The 26626-nt window shown below is 41.0% G+C and overlaps 1 protein-coding gene across 2 annotated transcripts in view; it reads right to left on the bottom strand.

Moving 5' to 3' along the window:
• The window catches only part of E2F3 (E2F transcription factor 3), a 42062-nt gene that overhangs the window by 2977 nt on the left and 12459 nt on the right, over positions 1-26626 (bottom strand). The window contains exons 2-6 of one of the 2 annotated variants that reach the window (XM_077180203.1): positions 8464-8575; positions 5808-6027; positions 5045-5205; positions 2486-2598; positions 30-165 (exon numbers count right to left, since the gene is read on the bottom strand). In XM_077180203.1, coding sequence (XP_077036318.1) covers positions 30-165; positions 2486-2598; positions 5045-5205; positions 5808-6027; positions 8464-8575 — 742 coding nt within the window. Of the gene's footprint in view, positions 1-29; positions 169-2485; positions 2599-5044; positions 5206-5807; positions 6028-8463; positions 8576-26626 lie in introns of both variants that reach the window. The other variant, XM_077180194.1, reaches the window with a different exon arrangement.

Below are 26626 nucleotides of genomic sequence, written 5' to 3' on the forward strand. Positions count from 1 at the left end.
CCATTAGTAGTGCAAAGAAATAATTTTACCTTTGGAAATGGTTTTGGAAATATTTCCATTGTGGTCCTGACTATAAGTTTTCATTGGACTGAGGGCATCATTTTCCTCTGGGCACAGATAAACTTCAATAGGTCCTTGAGTACTAGATAAATGTATCAATGCGCTCTGCTAACAAAACAAACATCAGAATGGTGTTACACCAATGAACACAAGAGAATATTGATGATACTGAGTAAATTCTTACTGGGTTGTGAGTGTTTGAGAACAGTTTTACTAATCAAAAGAACCTGAAAAGAACACCAAGCTTTTTTTTTTTTCCCAAGATGTGAAAGATTCAGCTGATGTATCTTATCTTGCAGACTAGAACATAAAAACTTTTTCCACTGTAGTGCACAATCTCAAAATCCCACCATTTTTGTATGTCATATCATAAGAAGGGAGGCATAAAGGATTAAACTCCAAACATTTTCTTATAACCACAATAGCCTGGAGCATTCTGATGGAAGGGAACTGTGGGATGCAAGTCACAGGTTTTATTATTATTCATAACAATAATATTGGATGTATTTGTACAAATGTTTCTGCTTTAAAAAGATGCCAAAACATCTTTCCCACTTTCCCAAGGGCCTTCAGCACCTACTCAACTGAACTCAGATACCTTTATGTAAGTTCACCTATCTATCAGGCAACATCTCCAAATAACCAAAAATCTCCAAACCAGATGCCATGTTCTTCACCCAAACTACTTATGTAAGTTCTTCTTCCCCCTCAAGGCAGTGATTTTGATGGCGGTTCTGAATAGGAACTGCTAATTTGTTGCAAGAAGTCACATTTTTCTTAACTTTCACACACTGATGCAATAAACCAACGTGACCCAGGCAAGAAAACCTGCAAAGCTGCTCTTTGTGTTATGATGGAAAACCATAAATTACTCTGGTTATAAATAAACCTGCTGCTGCTGAATTGCATCAATAGTTTTCTAAAAAGCATAAATATAGGCATTAGGTACCTCTTTGCAGACTTGTTTAAAATATTTCCTTTTGTGCCCTTTGACAAAATGTTCCTTTTATTATTTGGGTTCTGACAGTTATGTAACATAATAGACAGCATTTACAAACACAGAGAACAGCAACTGAATGGGGGTTTGCCAGGGAAGAGAAAACAGTTAAGAGTACTTAGGTCAATGCTGCAGATAACTGGAGAAAAAGGAGATGTAAAGAGCAGGAGTTGAAGAAGGAAGGTACTATTGAGTGACTGAGGTATGCAAAAAAAAGAACAGTGAAATGTAATAGCATGTGACAGAAAGAAATAGGACCTTACTGCCTGAAGCTGAAAATTAAATAAGGTGGGTATAGAGGATAAGGGAGGTCTAAGCACTAATTTTAATGATCGTGTGCATCTCTCTCTGCCTGCCTGATTTTGCTGAATTAAAAATCAAAGCAAAATGCCCAGGGGAAAGAAACAGGAAAGCAAACAACAATAACAGTATATATTTATGAATACTGATAAAAGATACCCTTTTCTCATTGCAGCAAAATGATTTATTCTTCCTGCCAGAACCTGCAACAAGGTTCAAAGGGAAAAGTAAGGACAAAGACAAAGAAAAGAAAAAAAGAAGGATGGAAACCAAAATGGGTCTAAGCAAGTGCAGAATAATCTTAGGAAAAAAAGTGACAGGGAATCCAGAGTCTGATCCTGCCCACAGGGCAGCAGGTATGGCTGAGCTCGCTTGGCCTGGTGTAGGGATGAAAGATTAATGCACAGCTATGAACAAAACATTTGCAGTGTTTGTGGGGTTAGCCTCATCTCTAGCTGCTCCTTGAGTGAAGAAATTAGGTACATTTTTTGAATCTCTAACCAAGCTATTCCTGCCAATTATTCCCATTTGCCCAACATACTTGAGTCTGTCTTCCTAAGTGAGAATTAAAATAAATAAGTGCCAATGAAGCAAAGATGATGATGATGAAAGAAGGAAGGGCAAGAATGTTTCTAGGAGTAAAACACAAATTTCTACAATACCTGTAATACTTCAGAAAATAAATTCCTACATGAAAACATGTTTCAATAAATTAGGATGTCAGTTATATGCATTGTCAAGATGCTTAAGGCATTGAGTTTTCCATTAACTTTTTAACTAAGATAAGAAAGCTGAATTTCTTGTGAAAGACTTTACATTGCTACAAACCAAGGAAATTTCAATTGTCAAGAAAGAGTTTCTCTTTATGTAAAGCATAGCAAAAGAAAATATCTGTAAATAGTGTGGATTACTCTGAAGAAATCTGAAAGTGAGTGAAAAGGAACAAATAACGATTGTTCTGTGTGAATTGATGTTTAAGTTTCCCCTTCCTTTTCTACAGAAACATCCCTAAAATGTGTAAGAATATAGGATTGTGTACCTGGGCACATATTACAGTAAGACTCAGGAGACACTGCATTTGTAGAAAAACTGTATATAACCAGGCAGGAAATGCCAGATTCTCCTTACCTCCACTGGGTCAGGCACTTCAAGTCTTGTTTCTGGAGGAGCTTTCACAACTATAACAGTTTGGTCTTTAAGGCCACTAATTTTTCTAATATCTTGGTACGTCACATAAGCTAATGTAATCAGTGTTAAGGAATTTTTCAACCCAGGTTACAATACACTCACACTATTAGAAAAGGCAGAAGTCTTTCAATTATTTTTCCATTTTCTCGATTTTCAACAAAGCTCTCAGCCCAAGGTTTTCTGTTCTCTACACAGTGATTGCCACTGTGAAGCCCTGTGAGAACTTCCCTTTGATGTAACAGCTGGGGCCACCACTCAGTGAACAAAAGGGATTCTCTGTGCTGAGTGCTCCTCTCCTCCTCAATATGGGGGAAACTACAGAAGTTCAGGTTCAACAACCTGAAATTACTAATAGACTCCATGAAGCAAAAATTTTTATGCACTTGCTATCAATATGCAGAGAGCTGAAAATCACTGGAAAAGGGTATAGGAAATTTACAGATGCATGCTATAGAAGTGCATACACAGCATCATAGAATCATACAATGGTTTGGGCTGGAAAGGACCTTAAAAGATCATTTGGTTCCAACCCCTCTGCCATGGGCAGAGACACTTTTCACTAGACCAGGTTGCTCAGACCCCCATCCAACCTTGCCTGGAGCAATTCCAGGGACGGGGCATCCACAGCTACTCTGGGCAACCTGTGCCAATGTCCCACCAACCTCACAGTAAAGAACTTCTGTCTAATATTTCATCCAAACCCACCTTCTTTCAGTTTAAAGCCATTTCACAACAATGTCCTTAATAAAACATCCATCTCCAGATCTCCCATAGGCTCTTTTTAGGTACCGGAAGGTGCTATAGGGTCTCCCTGGAGTCTTCTCTTCTCCAGGCTGACAAAAATCCTAATTTCAGTTTAAATTTGAGGGGCTTTGCAAACATAAATATATAATACATAGAACCTATATAAAATATATATAAATATACAAACATTTATGCAACATTCATATATTTATATATTAATTTATGTAATACAAAACTATTTTTAAAGCCTGTTTAAGCAGCTACTTTAAACCTCTAGAGTGCAGAATGTCTATTTCTGCATAAGGACAGAATAAATATGAATATTTTGCTGTTCAACAAGTATTTGTCAAAATGTCAGTGTTTTAGGGGTTACTATATGGGGAAGCCTCACATACTGATCCATGTAACTGAGATGTTAAAGTGCTTTTGTCTCTGAAAAGAACTGTGAAATGGCCATGATCACATGCATACAGCTCCAGCTCTTTAGTTTTGTCATCTGTTACCTGGCATAACGTTTATTCCAGGGGAATAAAAAGCCTGACTTTATATATACTTTTGGGTGGTGTGAGTGTGTGCTGTTACTGAGCAGTACAGCAAGACAGACTGCCCAAGCTCCCATACATGCTGTATCTATCTTGGATCAAACAAGTCAAGAGGCAAAGTGACAGGTCATCATCTTTCACCCAAATGGCTTTTATCAAGGCTTTTGCCACTCGTTAAGTAAGGTTTGAAAAGGCAGAGTTCATCCCCACAGGATTTAGTGCTACAAAAATTCAGAACTGTCATGTTCAGCTTTGTCTTGCTTATGTCTCTTCATGGATTATACTCTTAGCTAAAGGCAGTACTGATCCTACTGGCCCACTCCACCTGGCGATCTTTGGTTACATCAAAATGTCTATGAAATCCAGTCAAAAGTCAAGGTTCACATAGTTCAAGTACTTTTTACTGGTACTCCCATAGTTACTTCCTGTCCCTCAGAACAGAGAATAAATCCACTTTATTAGATGCTATTTGAACACTACTGATTATATATAGTAATAAGTTTTCATGCCAGCATTTGATAAAATGCTTTCTTGTGTTGCTAATAGTTGGGAAATCCAAGGAAAATGACAACTGGTTAATTACAAAGAGCATTAACAGCCAAAATAAGTCATATGAACCTTACGCAATTATTACATTAAATAATTCAGCCTAAATTATTCTGAGAGCTCACAGAAGTTTTATCTATATTTTATTACAGATTCTCCAACCAGAGGAATCCAAAACTTTGTTGCAAATTTCATACTAAACCCAATCCCAACTTTATCTTCCTCTCTATGCCTGTAATTTATATTTAAAGTGAAATAAATTAAAAAAAAAAGTAATGACTAAACAAGTCTGTTACCTGACCAGACTCTCTCTTCATGCCTTTATAATTTCTAAACACATAAAACTGCGGTTTGCTGTAAGCTTGAAAAAAATGCAATTGGATATCCTCACTCATTAATCAGTAAAGGTTCTTGGTTCTACTGTAGGTGAACACAAATGTTAACAATCTCCTTCATGTATCACCTTTTCTGGTTTTCCTTTTCACATTCCAGAAGCATTGCAGGTTCAAGCTGCTTAAGCAGCTTTTATATCAAACCACATTAAAACCTTTTCAACTTCTAGAAGCTTCTGATGCTTTCTTTCAATGACATCACACAGAGGAAGTCTCCCAGTATTACAGGGCACAGCAAGGAGGCTGAGCACCTTTGAGGTTTTGGGAAAAAGGATATCTCTGATTCTCTGAGTCCTCTGTTAGCAGCTTGAGGTCCAGTGTGCAGCTTTGGATTAGCTCATCCAGTTTCTTCTCTTCCTGAGTCAGTTCCGTCACCTCCTTGGTGAGGCCCTGGCGCTGCGCCAGCATCCCACCGTCCTCGGACAGGCTGCAGCCCCTGCAGACACACAGAAGGAAGGAAGAATTCTGTAAAACCTGATTCTACACCATGGTAAAGGGGAGAGACAGGGTTTTACACTGCAGATCAGGTTCTTCGTCCTTTCTCCCTAAACCCATCCCTACCAAGTCAACATAAATGATGCTTTCCAGAAAAAGCATCTTTTTATGACAACAACACATTCTGGAACTGCCACCAAGATGAAAGAGTTTAGTATTTCCAGCTACTTCCAAAATCTTGTTTCTAACCACAGTTTAAAAAAGGACTTTTTTACTTACTTTACTTTTTATTTTTTTACTTTTTACCAAGGAAAGCAGTAGGTAGAAACACATACCTAAAACCTACTCCACATGCTCAAGTAAATTAATCAATCCAGTTTTCAAACAAAATGCTGGTTTCTAAATTCCCTGAAAAATGCTTTTTATAAACTTTTCTTAACAGAATAGATTCTGTTAAGAAAATAGGACTTTATTCTGTTGGAAGGCATTTTGGATAATTGCTTGGAGCAAAGTGTTAGAACGAAAGGTGGGAGAAGAAAAACACTGCAGCCCTGTGATAGTGAAATCAGCCAGCAGGGATGGAAAACAATAATGAATACTTACATCCACTGAATGTTGTTTTTGGATTTTTTCTTAATGAGATGGATGCCTTCCAGTACATTGGTGATATCGTAAATCCTCCTTTTTTGCACCTTGAGGACCTCTGCTGCTCTGTTCAAATCTAGGACCCCATCAGGAGATTGGCTCAGCAACTGAATGAACTTCTTTGTAAGAAGGCCAAGGGATGTATCATACCGAGTCTTTTCTGAAGGAGATTTTGGAGCTTGGAAGGAAAAGGAAAAAGAAAGTTAAATCAGTTTTTTTCTCATTTTGGTTCCGAAAGCAGCAACCAAAAATGAAATTACATATATTACAGTTACTTCTTTCATTTTTACTGAAGAAATCTCTCATACCTCGCATTAAGACACAACTTACCACTATGTATTTGTATTTCAAGATGTACTTTTCCAAAAGTCACAGGTACATGAGCAAATATATACATTTTTTAAAATGCAAATATTTCCAGTAGTCTGATAGATACATATGGAAATATTCTGCTTAGGCTTTTTCTATGTGAATTCATAATAGTATTTTTAGTATCTATTTATCCTGGCTGCAAACCCAAAAAATCCCCTGTGACTCTCCTTCATCAGTCTGATAGCCAGCTTTCATCAGGGTTTGATTTTCCCCTCATGTGAGATAAGTGTTTCATATGCAATTAAGCAGGACTTAGGTGTACTTCAGTGGGTGAACACAATGACAGATTCCATCAGTGTCAGACTCCACAGCTTGAGAAAACTCAAGTGAATTAGAGGAGATTGATACAAAATAACAATTTATAATCATCATTGCTTCATAACCAAGCAATGCTCAAACTGGGACAGAGTATCCATAGCTTCTAAATTAGAAGTCAGCAAATGGCTTGGACCAATTCATGGTTTCCATGCACAAATGCAGCATCTATATACTTCACAGATGGGCTTTTAAGAGTTTAAATACTTGTATCAGAATGATGCCTAATTCTAAATGTTCAAGGCCTCTCTGTCAAGGGAAATGAGCCAGCCATTATTACAAGTCTGCTGGGCTGGTACATCTCAAACCCTTCATTTGCTTCCACTATTATGCAGGGTGGAACTTGGGCTGATTTGGTGGTCTTTTTCAGGTTTTCAAGGGTCATGCCATACATTAAACTGCAGAAGTCAGTCAAAACTGAAAATCCCACTGAAGAGTGAACCTTTAGATTACCCTGAAATATTTTTAAGAATACAATGGCGTTTCAATAAAAACCAAGACATTGCATCTTTGCAAAGAGAACCAGCTAGCTGTATTTCTTTGGGTAGACTCGGAGCTTGTCTGCTCTAGGAAATGGAAGAATATTCATAGAAAGGCTTGGGTTGGAAGTAGAACTTAAGAGATCATCTAGTTCCACCCTCCCTGCCATGGATAGGGATACCTCCCACTAGACCAGATTGCTCAGAGCCCCATCCAACCTGGCCTTGAAACACTTCCAGGGATGAGGCATCCACAGCTTCTCTGGGCAACCTGTTCCAGTGCCTCACCACCCAGTGAGGAAAGAATTTCTTCCCAACATCTCATCTAAATCTCATTTTCGTCACTTACATGACCTTGTGGATTTAGAGCAAGGGTGGTTGGTTTGTCAGGGTTTTGTTTGGGGCTTAGAAAAGTGTAAGAGGATCAGAGTAATAATGGCAAGAAGTGGCTGGAGTCCCACCTAAAACGGTTTGTGCTCTTCATCCCACACCAAATTCTTTGTACACGTTTATCAATGCTGCATCAGCATCCTGTGCACCAAACAGTACTGAATTTCTACAAAAATCCACTTCAATTTAAAATAAGCTTCATACAGCTTAATGAAATTTAGTTTAATTAAATCAACTGTGGTTGTTTAACTCCTATGCTTTAAGTTTCTATCTTTAACTACTTTCACTTTTCCTATCTGACTCAATAGAAACCAGCAGACTGATGAGGAAGGCCCTTTGGCATCTCTTGCTCTGACATCACTACCACTGCTGCCCCAGTCCTCTCCTTGCCCCATCTGGCTCCCCCTGCCAGTCTAACTCTCCTGCTGAAACCCCCAAACAGGACAGCAGGGCTACAGCCCCCAGCTTCTGTTGCAAGAAGCCCACTGCCCAAGGCAATGCAGATGTACAAAAATCAGTACTCAGAGCAACTAGGCAGTGGCAGTATCCAGAGTCCCACTGCAGGGACAGAAGGCAGCTCAGATGCCACAAAAAGCATTTTTCATGCAGTGCTGCTGAGGCACAGCTAGCATTCTTTGCAAATCCCTGCCCAGGAAAAGAAGCCCTGGCAGGCAGCTGCTGTAACTCCAGCAGCCAAGGAGGAGGCAGGCCTGATGAGCCTTGCCTAATAACTGTGCAATCCATGCCATCACGCCACCTTCATTCCTCAGCATCCACCTCTCCAAGCACCCCAGCATCACATGCTTGGCTAAAGAGGAGGCCCTGGGCAGAGAGAATACAGGCTGCCCAGCAGGCAGAGGGACACACCTGCCAGCCAGGAGCCTCTGCAGCCTCTTAGCAACCCCTGCTCTGCAGCAACCCCTCCATGCTGCAAACCTGCAGACCACTGCCCAGCTGGGGGGCTGAGTTTGCTAATACACATCTAGGTAAGGACAGCAATAAACACATTCTAAGCTAGGTAAGGCAGACTGATGACAGCATGTTACCAGCTCCCTTACTTTTTGGACTATCTGGACTTCTTGTTGCAGCTCTTCCTTTCCCCTTTGGAGTCTTTAGTCCTTCTGCAAGATACTGGTGGCCACTTTCTCCTAGCTCCAGCCTTCGTTTTGCCTGTTAAAAAAAAAATTAATGCATTGTTAAGAAGTATATTTCACTTTATCAAACACATTATTGGGACTACAGGAAAGGCAGAGAGTGGTGAACTTTTCACACCAAGGTATCAGTACAGGTTCATAGCCCATGTGCATCACAACGGAATCCAAATATTTACTGGAATCTTAAGGCGGACTTAAATATATCACTCAAAAGCTAGGTTGATGAGGTTTTTATTTGAAAATGCAGCAATTTTTTTTAGATTTGAAAAGCTGAGTGGCCATTTCACGGTATATTTCAGTCTAGTCTGGACTTTCTTGAATAGGTATGAAAGATTTCAGCCCTCACTTGAGTTGAGAAGATTTCATTTAAGAAAAACAAAGACAGCCTCTCAAGCACCGACATGTATGAATCCACAAATCTACATTTCCTTTGAAAAATTTGTTACAACCATCTAAGTTTCTGCAAAAGTAGTGCTAGTCCAAGTTTTATTTTTCCCTTCACTGTCTGAGAGGATGGCTTTGAGGGGACCAATAATTTCCACTACTATGAACTTCCTACATGACACGACACCAAGAGCAGCATTGGACAAGTCCTCTCCTCTGCCTCTCAAAAACTTGTCCTCATTGAAAGCACAACCACTACATTTATTTCACATTAACTAGCACATGTGCTGCCTAAATTAAAGTGGAGCAAAAGTAGTATTAGACAAAGCCTGAAAATCTGCTAAATGTTGCATTCAGCTCAAAGGAAACACATCTTGAATAACGAAAATAGTGAATGAAACCATTAAACTTTGCAGCACACAGACAAACTGCAGTGAAAACCACCACCAATATGAATTCTGTTCCTAGACAGAAACACAATATACTATCTTTGGAAACAATTCTATACCCTTCCCTGCCACTCAGGTTACTGAAATTAAATCTGGGGATACTCGTTATCCTAACAATAGAAAGCACATTACCTGGAAGACACAGGAAAAAGAACTTTTATGTCTAATCAAGTTTAGAAAAATAACTGTTCCTGAAGAATGTTGTTTATTCAGTTAGGTAGAGCAATTCAGAGTACATTATTTGCTTGTTTTTTAAGATTCACCCTATGGGGCTGGATAATGTCTTGCTCCTCACTGAACCAAGACAAAACAATATGTTCTGCTATGGAGTTGTAGACAGGTATTTCTGTATTGTGGATTTCTCTTATGCACTTTACTTTGCATCTGTGACCAACAGAAGGCTCTAAATAAAGTAATTTATATGCATTTATTTATGGATAGCTAAATAACATCTTTCTGTTGGACTCTGCTTGCAAACCTCAGACTTATTAAAAGGCAAGTTAAAGCACATGAAACTCATACAAGTCCATGGTGTAACAGCACATGCAGAGCATTCAAGCCACTCTTCTCCACATTTTGTGTGAAGAGGCATAAAATTCACTGGCAACAGGGCAGAACTGAACTGCATCCTTCTAACCAACACAGGCACTACACTCCCAGCAGACCACTGGTGGCAGCTTCCAATAGCATGAAACACCTCTGCTCTGTTCAGCTCTGTAATCCAAGGACACAGATTTCTAAAAGGTCAAGTGTTAACAAAAGCATCCAGCTAATATGTTTAGCCAACATAATTGGATTAAATTAAGATTACAGCTATTCCACAGAGACAAATACATTTCACACTTTTTTATGCAAGTGTTTTTCCACTCTGAGAACTGTAAGAGCAAAGGAAGGAGGGGTGAAAAGGGAACAATTCAGGGCGTGGGAAGACTAGGCCAAAGGGATACAATTAAAGATAAAAGAGAATCTCAAAACCAGGTGTGAGAAGGAGGGGCAATGCTTAAAACATAAAATCCAGAGATTTGCAGCTCTCTCCATCAGAAGAGAAACTTAGGTTTGGATTACACATCAAAACTTTTTGTCTCAACTTGTCTGCAAGATAAAAACAACAGTATTTTGCCTCTGCTTTTGTGGTTAAAGACTTATATAAGTTTTTCCCGTGAACTTCAAATAATCTGAGAGAATGCAAACAGCATCCTTTGGTTGCAGAGCAGCAAAAGCCTCCCTGCATCTGCTGGGGCTGGGACAAACACCACACTCTTGTCAGGCTCAGTGCACCTACAGACACTATAAGGCTAGTGAAAAAAATACCACATGACAGCTATCTACAAGATAGATGCTTTTTAGTTTACAAAGCATACAGCAAACCTGAGAGATATATAGAGCAAAATATTTTAGTGGAGTCCAAAAGATCCTGATTGCTGACAGGCAATTTTAGGAAACACTGAGGAATGTTTTATTTCTGGCCAGATGTTACACGTCACTCAGCAAGTCCTCACTTCCCCTTCCTGTTTTACAAACTTCATAACTGATAATATGCAGGACTGAAGTGGTGTATTCTCTCAATTTCTTCTTTCATGAATTGCAGACTAAAGATTTCCTAGTGCTGTTTTGTTTGCACTAGAGATCCATGGTGACTCACAGTTTCTCTCCCATCTCCAAAATTATTCATAGTGCCTTCCGATATCTGGCTTCTCTTCAGAAATCTCAAGATCTGTGATCAGCAGAATCAGTGAGCCTCTTAAAAAACATCTTGATTTGTGTCACTTATTTTTGCTACAGCACTGTATTCACTATTTGCACTATTTATACAAATTAGTATTATTTGTCCTTATTTCATTACTTGATCAATCATAGCATGCACAACCATCTGACACAGTAAGAGGGACCTGCTAAGACTTAACAAGCCAAAGGACACCAGCACAAAGCATCCCAAATGACAAGGACAAATAGGAAGCAAAGGGACTAAAAATTTCTCAGTGACGTGAAACCTGAGTGCAAGAAATGGGAAGTCAGATTCTTTAGGGAGACAGTGAAAGGAGCATAAAATAAAAGGAACTATGAGACAGGTAAGCCACAAACTGATACTTTCCAGCAAGAGACACAAAAGTAACAGGAAAGCAAGCATCCCATTAAGCTAAACCAGATACCTACCCAACCCCTTGGTCCAGATGGAAAAATTGTGGCATCAACTGCTTTAACTCAAGTTTCTCTTCCAATACTATGAGCAATCCCTGATATAGATACAACTACAGACCCACTGTTCAGTGCAGACCACGAAAAACTGATGGCACCTTGAGTCCTGTGTAGGTTTGCCATTTTAGCTTCAATTCTTTTTTTTTTTTTTAAAGAAACCTAGATAGCTACCACAATCCACATCAGAGGCAAACCCACAAGAACGTCTTTCCTAAGAACACTTGTCTCTAGAGGAAAATAGTTTAAAAACTCCCAGGATAAGCTAAGTATTTTCAAGTATACAGGACCTGACGCAATTCACTTTACAGTACTCAGTCTCATGGATTAACTTTCAAGAGGAAGTTGGAGGCCGGTTATGCTTATAGAAGAGAAGAAAAGGAGCAAGTGTAGTATTAACTAATTGACAAAAGGGGTGGAAAAGGTGCAAAGGGGAAATTATAGCCCATTCCCTTTAATGGGCTGGTTTGAGTTCATGGCTACCTAGGTCTATCAGGCTGCTGACACCACCTCTTCTGCATCCTCCCTCCATCCCTGCTCTCCTGGTGCAGGCAGCACTTGATTGATATGTCCTCATCAGCCCCCACAGAAAGGTGGTTCAAGAGGTCCCCACCAGCAGGAACTTAGTCCTACTCCAAAACAGAAATTATTTTTCTGCTGGGTGGGTGATGAGCCTGCACTGAGAGCTGCTGAGGAGAAGCAGTGTAACACCCACCCATGCCCCTTGGAGCATCAGACTGACATTTGAGCAGCTTCACAGTCATGTCACACAGCAATCAACTTCATTCTTGGGGAAAGAAACTGGCAGCAATTAGATATAAAGAAAAAATTTCAGAGTGTTACCTTGTAACAGACAAGTAAAGGCTAAGCATCAGGTAAGAGCCAGCACAGGGTTTTGTCAAGATAGCAGAGCGCAGTGCCCAGGTGGGGCAGACATCAGTTTTTGAGGACTGCATCATATCCAACCAAAGCCTTAGTTTCTCTGAGAATTATATTTGTAAGTTTGAGGGAAGAAGTAGTAAAACACTTCTTAATTCTTTCCAGTGATAAAATCATGGAGAATAACTTTGCCAAAGTATGCGCACTAGAATTTGTCCTGCTAGATGTGTGCTTCAGCTTGTTTACTGGATATAAGTTAATTGCACTGCTTGCAAAAGACAGACCTAGGAAAAATTATATTTTAAATTACATTACCTGTGCTACCTTCTGAAAATCTTTTTTCTGAAATATTGCTGCACCCATTAGACTTAGCAGGCATATAAAGCTTGCTGGAACGATCTGAGTTGGGCATATTCTACTACCCCAAAACCCTAAATTCAAGGTCATTTGGAAAAGTACAGTCAGTACATTTTCATTACAAGTGCAAAGCACCAAATTCCACTTCAAACTCCTGTCACTGCTCTTGGGCCTCCCAGGCTCCGCACATCCCACCTCCTTGGAGGTCCTGAGACCTACCAACATCCCCTGCTCCCCTAGCAGGCATTCAAGGTGTGTTTGAGGAGCAGCAGTCTGATTTAAATACAAAAGGACAAAAGTTGATCTCAGAATGAGAACAAAAGTAACCTGGGACAAAGCCTGCTGAGATGGTGATGGAAGATAAAAACTTATTCCAAAAAAACAATGGGATGAGGAACTGAAAAGAAACTCTACTTTATGGTTGACTGGGGTGGAAAAACAGGAAGACTGGAAACAACCAAGCATGGTAAGGAATAAATTGTTTGTATTAAGTGATAGCTGACAGTGAATTAAGCAGCAAGACAGAGAAATGTGTCTTAGGCCTCAGCTGTGGGTGTCTCAGAGCTAGGAGTAAGATGGGCAAGTTAAGCAAGGGACGATGACTAAGCCTGGTGCAGTCTCTAGAAGATATTACAATTGCTAGGGGCAGATAAAATGGCAGCTTTTCTGTATTTTACCACAAGGCTGATATTACTGGGGAGGGGATGCAGGCCTTTCCAGTGAGCACAGATAAATTTTGACTGCAGCAAGGAAGCCATAGCATGGTTCTCTACCAATCCCCACACACTTTGCACAGGCTTTCTTCTACATTTTCTAAATTAAGCAGTCACTTAAAAATACAATTTAAAAGCTGAGGTTCTGCAGGCATGAACTCTAGTAAGCTGTTCCAGAGGTCAGGAGCTGCAGAGAAGAAATCAAATATATTGCATGAAAGGGTAAATTAAACTGGAGCTTGATGAGGAAGGAATACATGAGAGGGAGCAAAGGAGAAAAGACACCTTGGGGTGAATGCAGAAAAATATTCATACACTAAGGAAACATCTCCACTGAAGGAAGGGATACAGGCTGAGCATTCAGAACACACTCAAATGAACAAACCCAGGTATGTGGAGAGCTGTGAGTGTCTGCCAGAGGGCTGCACCCAGCTGAGGGCACGGCAAATGTTCGGAAGACTGGAAAATAGGGAGAGGTGCAGAGAGGAAAGCAGAGGAGCTCTCAGTAAGGAAGGAGCTCAGCTCTGCTGGTCAGCTCACAGGCAAAGAAACACCCAAGGTCAGCAAAAAGATGCAAGAGGAGCTCCAGAGTTCCTGGCTTCAAACTCTTACTGACAACTCATTTCATACCCCCTGCCTCACTTCTCAGCAGAAATAAACTTGCAGTTCAAACTCCTGGAAGGGAGAGGGATTTCCATCTTCCATGAAGAAATATTTACCCCAGTGGTCTACACACAGATACCAGTAATTTGTACCATGCTACCCCCAGTTTAAGTAGTCAATTCTGACAGGGTAAAACATTTAAGAGGTTTCAGGAAAGAATAAGAAAATAAAGAAATAACTGGGAATTAAACTATTTGCACATAAAAGACAACAATGCATGTCCTTAAAAGGAAAGTTCTGTAAGTCCTCTCAAGTCTTCCCAAAGTATTATTTCCCTATGGAAAGCAGGCAGTTCCATACAGAGAAACAAGAGGAACAAGACCAGGAATGGCACTTTTAATGAAAACATGACCTCAAAATTCTGCTTTACTCATAGCCATTCATAAGACTGAAGTAAAAGAACACAAAAAGATATATATAGAAATAGTGCCTTGAAAACTGAATATATTGTAAAATCAACACAAAGCAGAAATAAATAATTTCAGGAATCTGAAATAATAGCTCCTTATTCTTCAGAATAAGCAGCTTGTATTTAAAGTAAAACTTAAACAATCTTTTTAAAGCAAATGAAAACAGTTTACAGAAATCTAATCCAACAAAAAAGTCTGAAATTGTCTTCTTATAAAACAGCAATTGTATCTAAAAAAGGACCAGAAAGTACTTTCTATTATAGCAATTTCTGTTACCTGAGCTATCACCTTTTCCAGCTTATTATAGTTTTGACTGAGGGAAATTCTTCTCTAGATCTTATATTGAAAATTATTAATTAAGCTACAGTCAATTTTTTATTTTTAATGTAGATGAATATTAAAAGAAAATCCCTTTTATATGTCTTAATTTGGTTTATAATTCAATAAGAAGCACATCACAATCACCAAATAAAATGACACTGATGACACGCAGCCCTCCATTAGGTATTTGATACTGAGGGCTGAAGTCTGATGTTACTCTGGTGAAGTTTCTTTCAAGGCCTAATTAAACCATCCTATTTCTATAAATTTCCCATTTTCATGATTGCCACCGAGTATCCAAGAGCCAAGGAAGCCATGAACTGTAAGCACTTAGAGATGAAACCACACAACTTTTATTTAGCTCCAAAAAGTTAAAATGTGGGTGGCCAACTTTCAGCGGCAAATTCTTGTTTGAAAGTGGGACCCAAGCCAGAGGAACTGAGCGGCAGCTCTCCCTTCTCAGGATGAATGTGCAGGAAGAAGCAATGCAAGTGCCATGAGTGCCTCCCAGTTGTTGCTGCAGAACATCCCACAAAGCCTTTTTTAACACCTACAGAAAGGAATACATCAGCTTCCAGGCACGCTCAGCGCTCCCGCGTTAGCAGCTCTGCGCATCAGTGCCACCCCAATGAGGCGCTTCGCACTCACATCCCCAGCCTGGCTGAACTGAACATTTTCAACTGCTTTTAAATGAAACACAATGGCCCAAACCAAATCAAAAAAGTACTGAAATGTAGCAATGAAAAATGGTGGTTTCTCCCTACAGCGGCACAGTAAGTCATCACTGAAGCAGGATTATAATCTTAATGTACTAATTACCTTTGATTTTCATCCTGATATCTCATGTGACCTGGCCTGCCCTCTGGTCTGATTGTCTCATAGTCACCAACGCTAACATAATTCTGACACCAAGGTAAGTGGCCAGCCCTGTTTGACATCCCTCCATTTTAGGCTCATAGGTCTACTGGAATGCCATGGGATCAGCCCCACACCCCACCAGACCTGCACTCAGTATAGCAGCCAGTGTCAAAACGTGCAGCTTATCTTGTTTTCCTACTCTGCTGCAGTACTTCATATTTTCTTTGCACTAAAAGAGGAAGGACATTACAACGGTTGTGCAAGACATAAACCAAAGCACAAGCCACGTTTCTGGCCTCAAACCAAGAGAATTACACCTATGCTGCATAGGAAATGAATCATCTGAGATCTTTCTTATTGCAATTTTTCCACCAAATACGAAACAATTACTTCTTACTGGAAGCAATGGCTTTGCACTGTACTAAGGTTGAAAGCTCCAGTTACCACTTCATGTTGAAATATGAAAAGTTGTTTTCAGGAAACTGCACCCAGTTTTCATCTCAACTGCTGAACTGCCCATGGTGAGGAGCGCCTGTGTCTCTGGGCAGTCTGAAACACCTCCATGCAAGCCCCTGATCCCAACAGCTGCCAGGGGCTGAGCTGCACCTGCTTGGTTAAGGTGGAAGCTATGGAGACAAAACTTCCAGAAAATGTAATGACAAACACCCAACACTCGCATGCAGGAGTGCAGCCAGACTAAGCAGCATCTGGGATGTGGAATCCTGGCCACAGATTTTTGGGGGTGTGTCTGGATGCAGCAGGATTGTTTCCCTCCCATTCCCTGGGAAGCATGGCCTGGGCCTTGGTGGTAAGGCTGGACCTGTCACTAGCAGGCTCTAATACCATCCTACAAACAGGTGTCAAAGCTCCCAGCCCATTTGCCTACCCCATTCCCAAAGATGCCACCTCAGCAAGGCTGCTGCCTCCAGAGCAGAGCTTGGGGATTTTCAGTTGTGGTTCACATCAGTGATTTCTCACCATGCACATCCTTTGAAGAAAACAAGATTGTCACAGAACAGGCTGATGCTGAACTTGCAAACTCTTGGCAAGCAGCTGTGGGGTGGAGGGGGGAACATGATGGGACATAAACACAAAGGGGACAGGATGTGACAGCAGACCAGCCATGTAAGAGACTTCTTTGTGTAATTTCTTTGTATTGCATTTATATGCAACAGTTCCACCAACATGAGTCCACTTTTGATGCTACCCATTGAGAGCAAAGTAAGCCAAATAAGGAAGTGATAGTTCAATTCACATGGTGTATGATAGGGCACAACATCTCAGTGTGGCTTCAGAGCTGCTTGCAATGTTTCAGCCCTTCAGGAGACTTTCAGCCTCCCGAATAGCAAAGCTAAAGTTGAACTGGACCAAGGGAAAGAACTCTTTCCCTATCATTTTACAGTTGATCCTAAAGAAAAACCATTGCAAAGGAAATCAGTCTCAAAATACATCCCAGAGATATTTTTTCTTTTGTATCTAAGGATTATTTTTTATTTTAAATGTCATTAACTTCAAAATAAGATTGCAATTGGATTTGTTTCACTGAGTGGCTTCCACTCTATGTGTGGAAATTTGCACAGCTACTTAGAAAAGAAAAGCTTTTGAACACTGTCTGTTGTCTGCCAAATTGTCTATTAAACAAACAAGCCCTGAGACTGGGGGAGGAAGGACACTGAGAGCTGGAGAATATAATAGGATGAACTTCCTGGTAGGAAATTCCAGTAAATGCCATGGAGCATTAGATAAACAGGCTAAAAACTAATAGCAGCATTCCAAGCACCTATATTGACATAGGAATCAGGAAAAGTGTTACTCCTCACTTACAAAACGTACAGAATACAGTGATAAACCTCTCCAGGAAGATGTAATTAATAAGACTGCATACATACACAGTGAAAAGTGAGGAGAAAGAGGAGCACTTACAAAGTCACACCAGAGCTATCACAGTGTAGGTGCTCTGTAATGGTGCAAGATTGGACTTGCTTTACAAAGTTCGCTCACTAAACTGCCTGCTTAAGCCACAGCATCTTGAGCTTTGTTTTCCTTGGATACAGGATACCTACAAGAGAGGACAACTGTGGAATTTCACAAATGAAATTTCTGGAGTGCAAGTTTTCGTGTCTACACGTGTCTGCGGTTCACGATCTCCCACCCTGGCACCCCAAACCTTTCTGTATTTCACACGAAACACCCATACCAAGTTACATTACAGGAGTGCCATGGGACTGCATCACTTGACTCACTGAGAGGTGATTCACTGGGAACTAACAAACTTGTACATTCTTTCAAAAATTAATGATGCAAAGGATACGTATGTAAACACTTCAGAAACTACAGAGAGCTACAAACTAGAAGGTAACAAGTTTTGAAAACTCAGGTGCACATGAGCATTAGTGCTGGGTGTTCACATCACCAAAGCAGGTGAATCCGTCCTTAAAGGTCAACACCAATCCTGACTCCATATTTTTAATTCACTGCCTGAGGTATGATGGCTCTTACATCTATCTACTTTTTCAATTAATGTAATTAGTAATGAGAAGTCAGATCTTAAGCAGCGAAACCTTTTATTCTGAAGTACTTTCTTAACCCAGTTTCACCCAAGTATAAAAGCATACAGCAGGATTCCCCAAAAGTAATAAATGGACTTTGAATCCATTTAGGGTGATAAAAATATTATCTAGTTTCCAAAGGTCACTGTGAAAGTTGACAAAAAACATTCAGAAGATCCAGGCAACATGCAATGATTTGCATTTACAGAATCAGACAATGAGAAATAACGTGGGGTCCTAAGCATTTACTGTAACACAGGATAGTTCTGTACATTATGTAAACTGTGAGTGTTAGTTCACTTTAAGGAGTCTCAACATTGTTCAAACAGGTTAACCCTGATAAGTTATGCTTGCACCTACAAGTAACTACAATGCTGACTTTGCTCAAGAGATGGATTTATCATTCTAAACTTAATTAAGTATCATTTCAAAAATTAAATTACCAGCATTATATACAAAAAAAAAAATCCTTACACAACCTTGATGAAGTTAACACAATAACCTCTTCCATACACCAAACCTCAGAGTAACAAAAATAAATAACAAGTACCCAAGAAACAGGAAAACATGGTTTACATATCCAAAAGCAGCTATTCCCAAAAGCACTTGGAAAGGAGGCTCCAGATTAGCAGAAAGTCACAGAAATAGATAAAAGATTGTAAGAGAGCAAGGGTGATAATCACAGATAGCTGGGCCCTAAAGACCCCAGTGATGACTGACAGCCTGCTCCACCCTAGATCCGGAGCTGGTACTGCCATCAGAAGGCTTCTCTTTGCAACACATTTCTTTGACTACAAACTGAACTTGGTTTTCTCCTAGCATGGGTTGCTAAACTCTAGAAACTGATGACTTCCTCCCTCCCCACATCAAGGTAGGCAGCTGCTGCATTTACTTTTATTGCACGGGTCAGTTTGGCAACAGTTTACATGGCTGAAATGGCACAAGATAGCCAAGTTCCTGATGCTTTAAAAGCTGTGTAATGTCACTAAGACCAACTAATCCACTGAGCTTTCACTGTGATGCACATTCTACCTTGGCAGTCTTTTATCAATCCATCAGCAACACCATGGAGCAGAACAACCTGAGCGTGCTGGCAAAATGACAACAAACTGATTTCGAATAGGAAGCTTTACTTATTCCCATTGACAAAGAGGGAATAAAAAGAAGACATGATGGCAGCAGGCCTTAAGTGAAGTGAATGAGCGTGAATGACTAAATTTTCTTTTTCACATTTAGGAAAATTCTGTCATGCACAGGACAATCTAAAACTGATGCGACAGCCTAATTTACAAGACAACAACCAAAACAGATGATTTTCCTTGGAGTCACAGGTAATGAATTTCTAGGGGAAAAGACATTAAAGATTACATTGGATATTTTCAAAAGTATCCCTTTTGGCTTTGGTGAAGCAGAAAATCTCCAGTCATACAGTCAAACAAGAACTTTAACCTCTGCAAAAACTGACCCACACCAGACACAATCTGTCCCTTCTACTTTGTCTTCTTTACAATGTATTTCCTAAACACCTTGAGATGACTTCTCCAGAAAAATCAGTAGCACTCTGAAGTCTCAAATTTTAAAATGAAGTGAATTTGCATTTTTCTCTCTAATCTACACTTTGATGAAAGAAAAGAATCTGACTTTCTAATATCACCTCCTACGTATCACAGACCCTAGCTGCTGTGCTATTGTTGCCAAGAATAAGAATGCAATTTTAGAATCTTTGTTATGAAAATGAAATGAACAAGCATCTGTCAGGAAGTACCATAAACACAGTTGCTCCTACCAAAAAGCAAGTAGAAGGATTTGCTAACCTCAAGGCTGTTCAGAGTTGAAATTACAGAGCATAACTCTACACAGAAATTACAGCAAAACAGTCACTGTGTCAAAACTGGAAGGCATAAACTCATTATTTTCCCCTCACTTAAAAAAATCTAATTTCCACTTTGAGTTTGCATTGCTTAAGCTTTCAATATTAAATCATCCATGTGCTCAAGTTCAACAACTTAGAAGTCCTTTAACACTGGAATCATCTCAGGGAGTGGCTGAGGTGGGAAAACACCTCTGGAGATCACCTAGTCCACCTGCCACTGCTCAAAGAGAAGGCAACTAGAACAGGATGCTCAGGGAGTTTTTAATGTGGCCAGTGAATGCAGCTCCACAGCCTAAGGGAGCTGTTTCAGTACACCTCTGCTGTATCATCTTCTGTTTAAATGGACTTTCTTCATTACAATTTTTGCCCATTGCCTTTTATCCTGTCACTGGCCACCAGGGAGTATAGCCTGGCTCCATTTTCCTCACTCTCTCCCATCATGTGTTTAAACACCTCCAGGCTCAACAGTCCCATCTCTCTCAACCTCTTCTTCTATATGAGATGCTCTGAGGCTTTAACCACCTTCATAGCCCCTCACTGGACCTGCTGCAGTATGTCCATGTCCCCTCACAATGGGGAGCCCAGAACCCGACCCAGCATGTCAGCTGTGTCTCACCAGGGTTGAGCAGAGGGAAAGGATCTTCTCACTCTGCAGAGCTGCTTTACAGCAGGTTTGTCCCAGCCCATGCTGGTACCTGGAATTATTCTTCTGCAGAGGCAGGACTTTGCCCTTCCTTTTGCTGAACTTCATGAGGTTCCTGTCAGCCCTTTCCTCAAGCCTGTCAAAGTTCCTCTGGACAGCAGTGCAACCATCAGCTGTATCAACTACCGCCCCCAATTCTGTAACTCCTTATCAGTCAAGTCACTCCTTAATATTAATTTCATAAGCAAAACATTGCTTAAGTTGCACTGAAGGGCATTTTCTTTAGACCTCAAATAATTGATGCTGTCCTGTTTAACAGCATCTTCTGATTTCATGATCTTTCCCTTACAAATACTAGCACTGAATCACATTATGTCATTTCAGGTATCAGTTACACCAAAACTGTTGACTGAGGCAAAAGTATCCCCACTCTTGTTCATTTTTTTGTACATGCCAGGATGCAAGCCTCAGTGCCATTGCCTCTCAGCCTTGTGCTGGAAGCTGGTGTGCAGTTGCTTGTCTACTACAGACTTCTGAGAAGTGCTGCTTTCCAGGATACAGGCCCCCTTTCATAAGGCATGGCTTGCATTCCCTGTGCTCTGGCATACAACTTTGCCTTTGGCTGTACTAAAGACACAGTGTGTCTGAATGTGCCTACAGAGCAAGTTGTGAGAGCTCCATTATCATCTCCCATTCTGCTGGCAATTACTATCAGTAACAGTTTTTTTGTTTACTTCTGCGACAACGATGAAAGCACCTCATAGTATTGGGATTAGGGAAAATACTCACTGGAATCAATCGAAAGGACCCTTTTCCTGCCACTTAGCCGATTTTTTAAACCAATTTCACATCGAGAGTTACTTTTGTTAATCAAAATGCTTTACAAAATTAAATGTATTTTCTATCAGCTTCATTGACATGCTGGACAGCTGTACCTTTGCTAACTTCCAGCTTTCGGCAGGAGAAGAAGGGTGAAGCTAGGAAGAGCTGTCTGTGGGATACTGCTGGTAAACACTTTTGGAAACACCACAGGCACTCTTTGCAGTGCTGTATACAGAAGAACTCCATCCTCATAATTGCACACTACTTAAACCCTACAGAGAGATTTATTTCAAGACTATTGACCATCCCAAGTATTCTGAAAGTTTTACAGGCACTGGCACAAGGCTGGAAGAGCAGAACGTTAGCAGAGGGATAAAGAGACAACACCTGGATTGAAAGCAGAAATTTGTGGATCTATTCATGAGCTTTAATTTCCATTGATTGTAGCCTAAAGTTCTGAGAAAGTCCATTTGGCTTCTTGTACTGTGGCCTTCCTCCTTTCCCTTTCTGCTACCTGTCCTGCTGTATAACCATGCAGCTATTAGAACTATCCTGTAGGCAATGGACAGCTAAATGGGATTTTCCAGAAGCCTGGGGAAGTCTTCCAGTGGAATCTAGCACTAAAATATCACCTATTAAAGGCTGCACTAAAAATTCCTTTCTTTAAATAACTTTGAAGAGAGAAGAAATCTATCTACTCAATTCAGGCCCATGGATTCCTTCCCAAACATACCTTAATCTGTTCAGAAGATAAATGACCATACAGTTTAATTGTGCCTTTTTCACAGAAGCCATAACTTTCTCTCTTATGATCAGTACACCTTGATCCTTTGCATTTTCAAATGCAGTCCCACTTATGAGTCATCTTTCCCTCCTCTCACACACACTTTTCAGTCTCTCCTCTTCATCCTTTTCCTCTTGTTTTAGTAAAAGCTGTAGGTAGGGTGAACTAAAATAGCAAGTTTCACAACTGGACATGAGACATCCTTAAATTTAGATCAAATAAGCCCTTCAAAAGTACACGAGAGCTTTCCATCCAGACAGATTTATAAAAGCTACATATAATTATGGAAAGGAATAAGAATAAAAATAGCCTGTGGACGATGCCCTCTCTCAACAATATATGGATAGGAAGGAGGACAGCCTTGTTCTCTTAGAAGCAGGAGAAAAGGTAACTTGAGGCAGCTGTGGGAAGCTCCCACAGCCTGTAGGCTTGCTAGATTGCTAAAAATCCTTAAGCATGATAGATTCCCATAGAAACCCTCATTTTCTACACTAATTGTTTTCCCAACCCTAATTCCAAACTATAATCAAACTGTAAAGCTAAGATTACCCCAGAAAACTTGACTACACTCTTACTATCTGGGACTGCAAGTTCTTATCCAAGCAAAAGCAAAGACAGTCTTGGACGAAACCCGCTTTGTCAGTCATCAGTTTATCTTGCAAGTCTAAAATTTAAGAAAACACAAAAACCTGTTGTCTTGCCTTGACATCCATAACTCCTACCCTTTCAACAGGCGCCTGCTGATGATGGCAGCAAGAGTCGTCTTACTCCCGAATGTCCTCCCACGCTTTGCACTGGCAAGGAGCCCTCACACACTCTGTCCTGACTTGGAATGAGTTCTGCAGCCTGGTCCTACGCTTTCCACCGCAAACTGGAAATTTCGTGTCCACTTCAGGTAAATACATTTTATTGAATTAAATGCAAGAAAGTAAATATGGCAGAGTTACAGCGCTCCTTGTGTAAAACATTGACTTCCAAGATAAACAGGAATGCTACACAGCTTTCGCCTACTGCTATCCTGCAAGCGTTTCAATGCACAGTGGTGCTAAAGAAATCAGGAGAAAGATGGAAATCCTGGCAGCTGCTGAGAGGAGAACTGAGGCTACTGGCAGTGGGCAGCATGTGTAAGGATCAAGAGATAAATACATCAGACCTTTTTCGCAAGTAATCAATAACAAAATAGTTATGCTTGAAAACAGACAACAGATTAAAGTGAAACTCTTATTTCACAGCCCTGAGTTACAGGCTTTCTCCAGTTAGTTCCGCACTAGCTGAGTTTGTAGTGGAGGTTTATTTACAGTAACAATGATACACCTTCTTTTAAGCCAAAGCTGAAATTCAGCAGTATGTTCTGGTCACAAAGGCAGAATTCTGCCATAGCATGGAATAAGCAGGACCCTGGATGCTCTCATTGCCACAAAGGCTGGCTCCACCTCGCCATTCGAGGGGCAGAAAGGAGACTTTGCTACGAGCGCAGTCACGAAACTCAACCTTCCTCAGCCAACTTTGCATGTGACTGGTATTCATTACCACCCATCTGACCAGAAGCCCTATGAGCCTTCCCACCTTCATAAGCTACACAAGACCCTTGGCTGCAGCGGCTGTTGACTGTAAAAGCCATCCCAGTTGCTATCTCCAAGGATTCTGTGATCTTTCACGCAAGACCACAGCTCCTTTACTTTCACCTATTAACAATCAGTCACATTAAAGCCCTGTTTAGAGCTGTACCTGCCAGAGCAGCAAAGCCAGTCTTTCCTCTGGAGGTATACCCTGATAGCAGCGATTGCCGAGAAGGCCTCCAGTATTGCAAGTTCACTACATACATAACTTCTAGGCACAAATTACATTTTTATCTTCACCTACTTCAGTGCCAGCCATCAGACTGTAATTAAATTACACGTAGCCTGGGAGCCTCGGTCAGGGACTGGAAGACAAGCATATGAGGCATGGTGCAAACAGCACCGAGCAGATTCCCAGTTTAAGCAAATATGGCTTTCTTCCATGAATTGAGGATGCTTTCAGCCATAATTACTCCTCCATGCGCTCACAAACCCACTACACTGCCCTCAAGCCCTTCAAAGCTGGAGATGGGGAAAGCATGCGAGCTCCCTCCAGCCCTTGGGCACTGCTGGCCAGGCTGGGGCAGCTGCACACCCTCAGTAACCTAAGCAGAGAGTAGTGGCACAAAAGCTGCCTATTTCTTTGCATAGCCATCTGCTAGGGTTTCATTCTGCACAACTCCACTGGCTTCTAGGAGATGCTGAGGTCACACACTCAGCGAGGCTCTTGGTCTGCTGCCACTCCAAGCAAGCGTCCCATGTGTGGGGAGAGGGCACGGCCGGGGGCAGCCTCTGCCGGCCACCTCCACCCTAACCCCACAGCCAGCTGGGCCAGGGAGCTCCCTGTGCTGAAAACTAATCACTCAGCCAGTGTTAGCTTTCAGCTGGAGCAGTCCCCGGCCTGACAAACACAGAGAGGTACGAGGGCAGGCGCCAAATCAGGGAGGGAGGGAGGACAGCGTGACCCTATTTGTGTCATGGCACCAATTTGGATCGTGGCTGCAAGTTGACTCTGAAACCACATCCCCAAAGGGTCTCCCAGCATGGCTCCAGAAAATACCTTCTGTCATGGGAAGAACTTCTAGTAGCACAGACCTGGTTCCCAAATCATCCTTTCCCTTCCTATCCCATGAGGCAATTAAGGCTACTTTGCCTATGAGAGGATTACATTTCATTTCCAAGAATGTGCAGATAGGAAACAGCAGGATATTTTAATGTCCAAGACAGAGAACCATTCTCTTGCTGCTGAACTGAATGAATACAGCATGTTGATCTAGGGCACAATGGTGAGGACCAATGGGAAGACCTCTATCTCTCAATAACCTGCTGCAGAAACCCATCATGACTGAATCACTTTGCATTCCAATCCCCGCATGAAGCTAGTGACCACCTGAAGGATCTTGACATGGTATTTAATCCTCTTCTCCATCTAACTGTCTTCAGAAATACCCAGAAGTTTACCAAGCAGCACAACTGCTTAACAGCATGTGACTATTTAAAATGCTGAAAGCAAGTCTTATCATATCTACCCTAAAAGAGTATCCTCAAAGTATAACAAGGAAACTGGAACCATCAGTTAGTAATATTATCGCTCTTCCCTCACAACAGAAAACAAGGAGAAAAAAGCTAATCAAATACTACCACCTTTCTTCCCCTCTGCTATTGCTTCTCCTAACATTGACCACATTTGTGGTTAAATGCAGGGAGTCAAACTTCCTATAAGCAGTGTTGTTATGGTTCCAGATTTCCACTGTGGTTCAGCTGTATCACAGCACTGGAAAGGCAAACTGGCACGTGCTCAAACCGCCACCTTCCCTTGTTAGGGTGAAAAAATTTCATATTGTGATTCTAAAAGTTTCTTTACCTGAACCACCTCACTGGCCTGTCTTCTAAGATTAAAGACCTTAATAGCGAACTTAAGAAAACACTTTGTTGAAATTGATATTCTGGATAAAAATGCTTAGTGAAAATACCGATGCAATTTCATCATGCTACAGGAGATGCATGTAGCCAGTTAAAATGTACCTTCCCATTGAGACAATACTTCTAATTCAGGGTTCTGGCTGGGAAGATCACTGCACCTGCTCCACGCTGGGGCTCATGCCCACGCAGTTATGGAGAGGCACTCAAAGACGAGGCAGAGCAACAATGAGGACAAAAAGCATCATCTCTCAGGGAGAGGTGAAGTACTTGTAGAAGGCATTCGGCATCACTCTGCAGCAGAAGGAACAATACATTTTCATATGATTTGATCAACACTAACAAAGAAACTGGGCTAAATCCGGACAAAGAATCTGAAATCAGCTTTTCAGGAGGAAAGCAAATCTTCCAGTACCATTACAGGCAGGCAGGCAATTTCTAATCTTCTAGGCATGGCACCCTTGCACTTTAAGTGGGAAAGCTGAGGTAGCTCTGGTGAGCAAGTACATTTGCTGGGATCTTTATGCCACCCCTCTTACACCACTGCACTATTACACAAAGTTCCAAATCTGCTGGCTTTTTCCACTTCAACAAGGTGTTGCCATCCAACAAGTCAATAAGGCAAGCTCAAGTATCTGATATTTTTAGCAAGATATACTATAGCACCTCACACTTGCCTCAAGATTTCTC

The sequence above is a fragment of the Agelaius phoeniceus genome, chromosome 1 (genome assembly GCF_051311805.1).
Source record: "Agelaius phoeniceus isolate bAgePho1 chromosome 1, bAgePho1.hap1, whole genome shotgun sequence".
Taxonomy (NCBI): Eukaryota; Metazoa; Chordata; class Aves; order Passeriformes; family Icteridae; genus Agelaius; species Agelaius phoeniceus.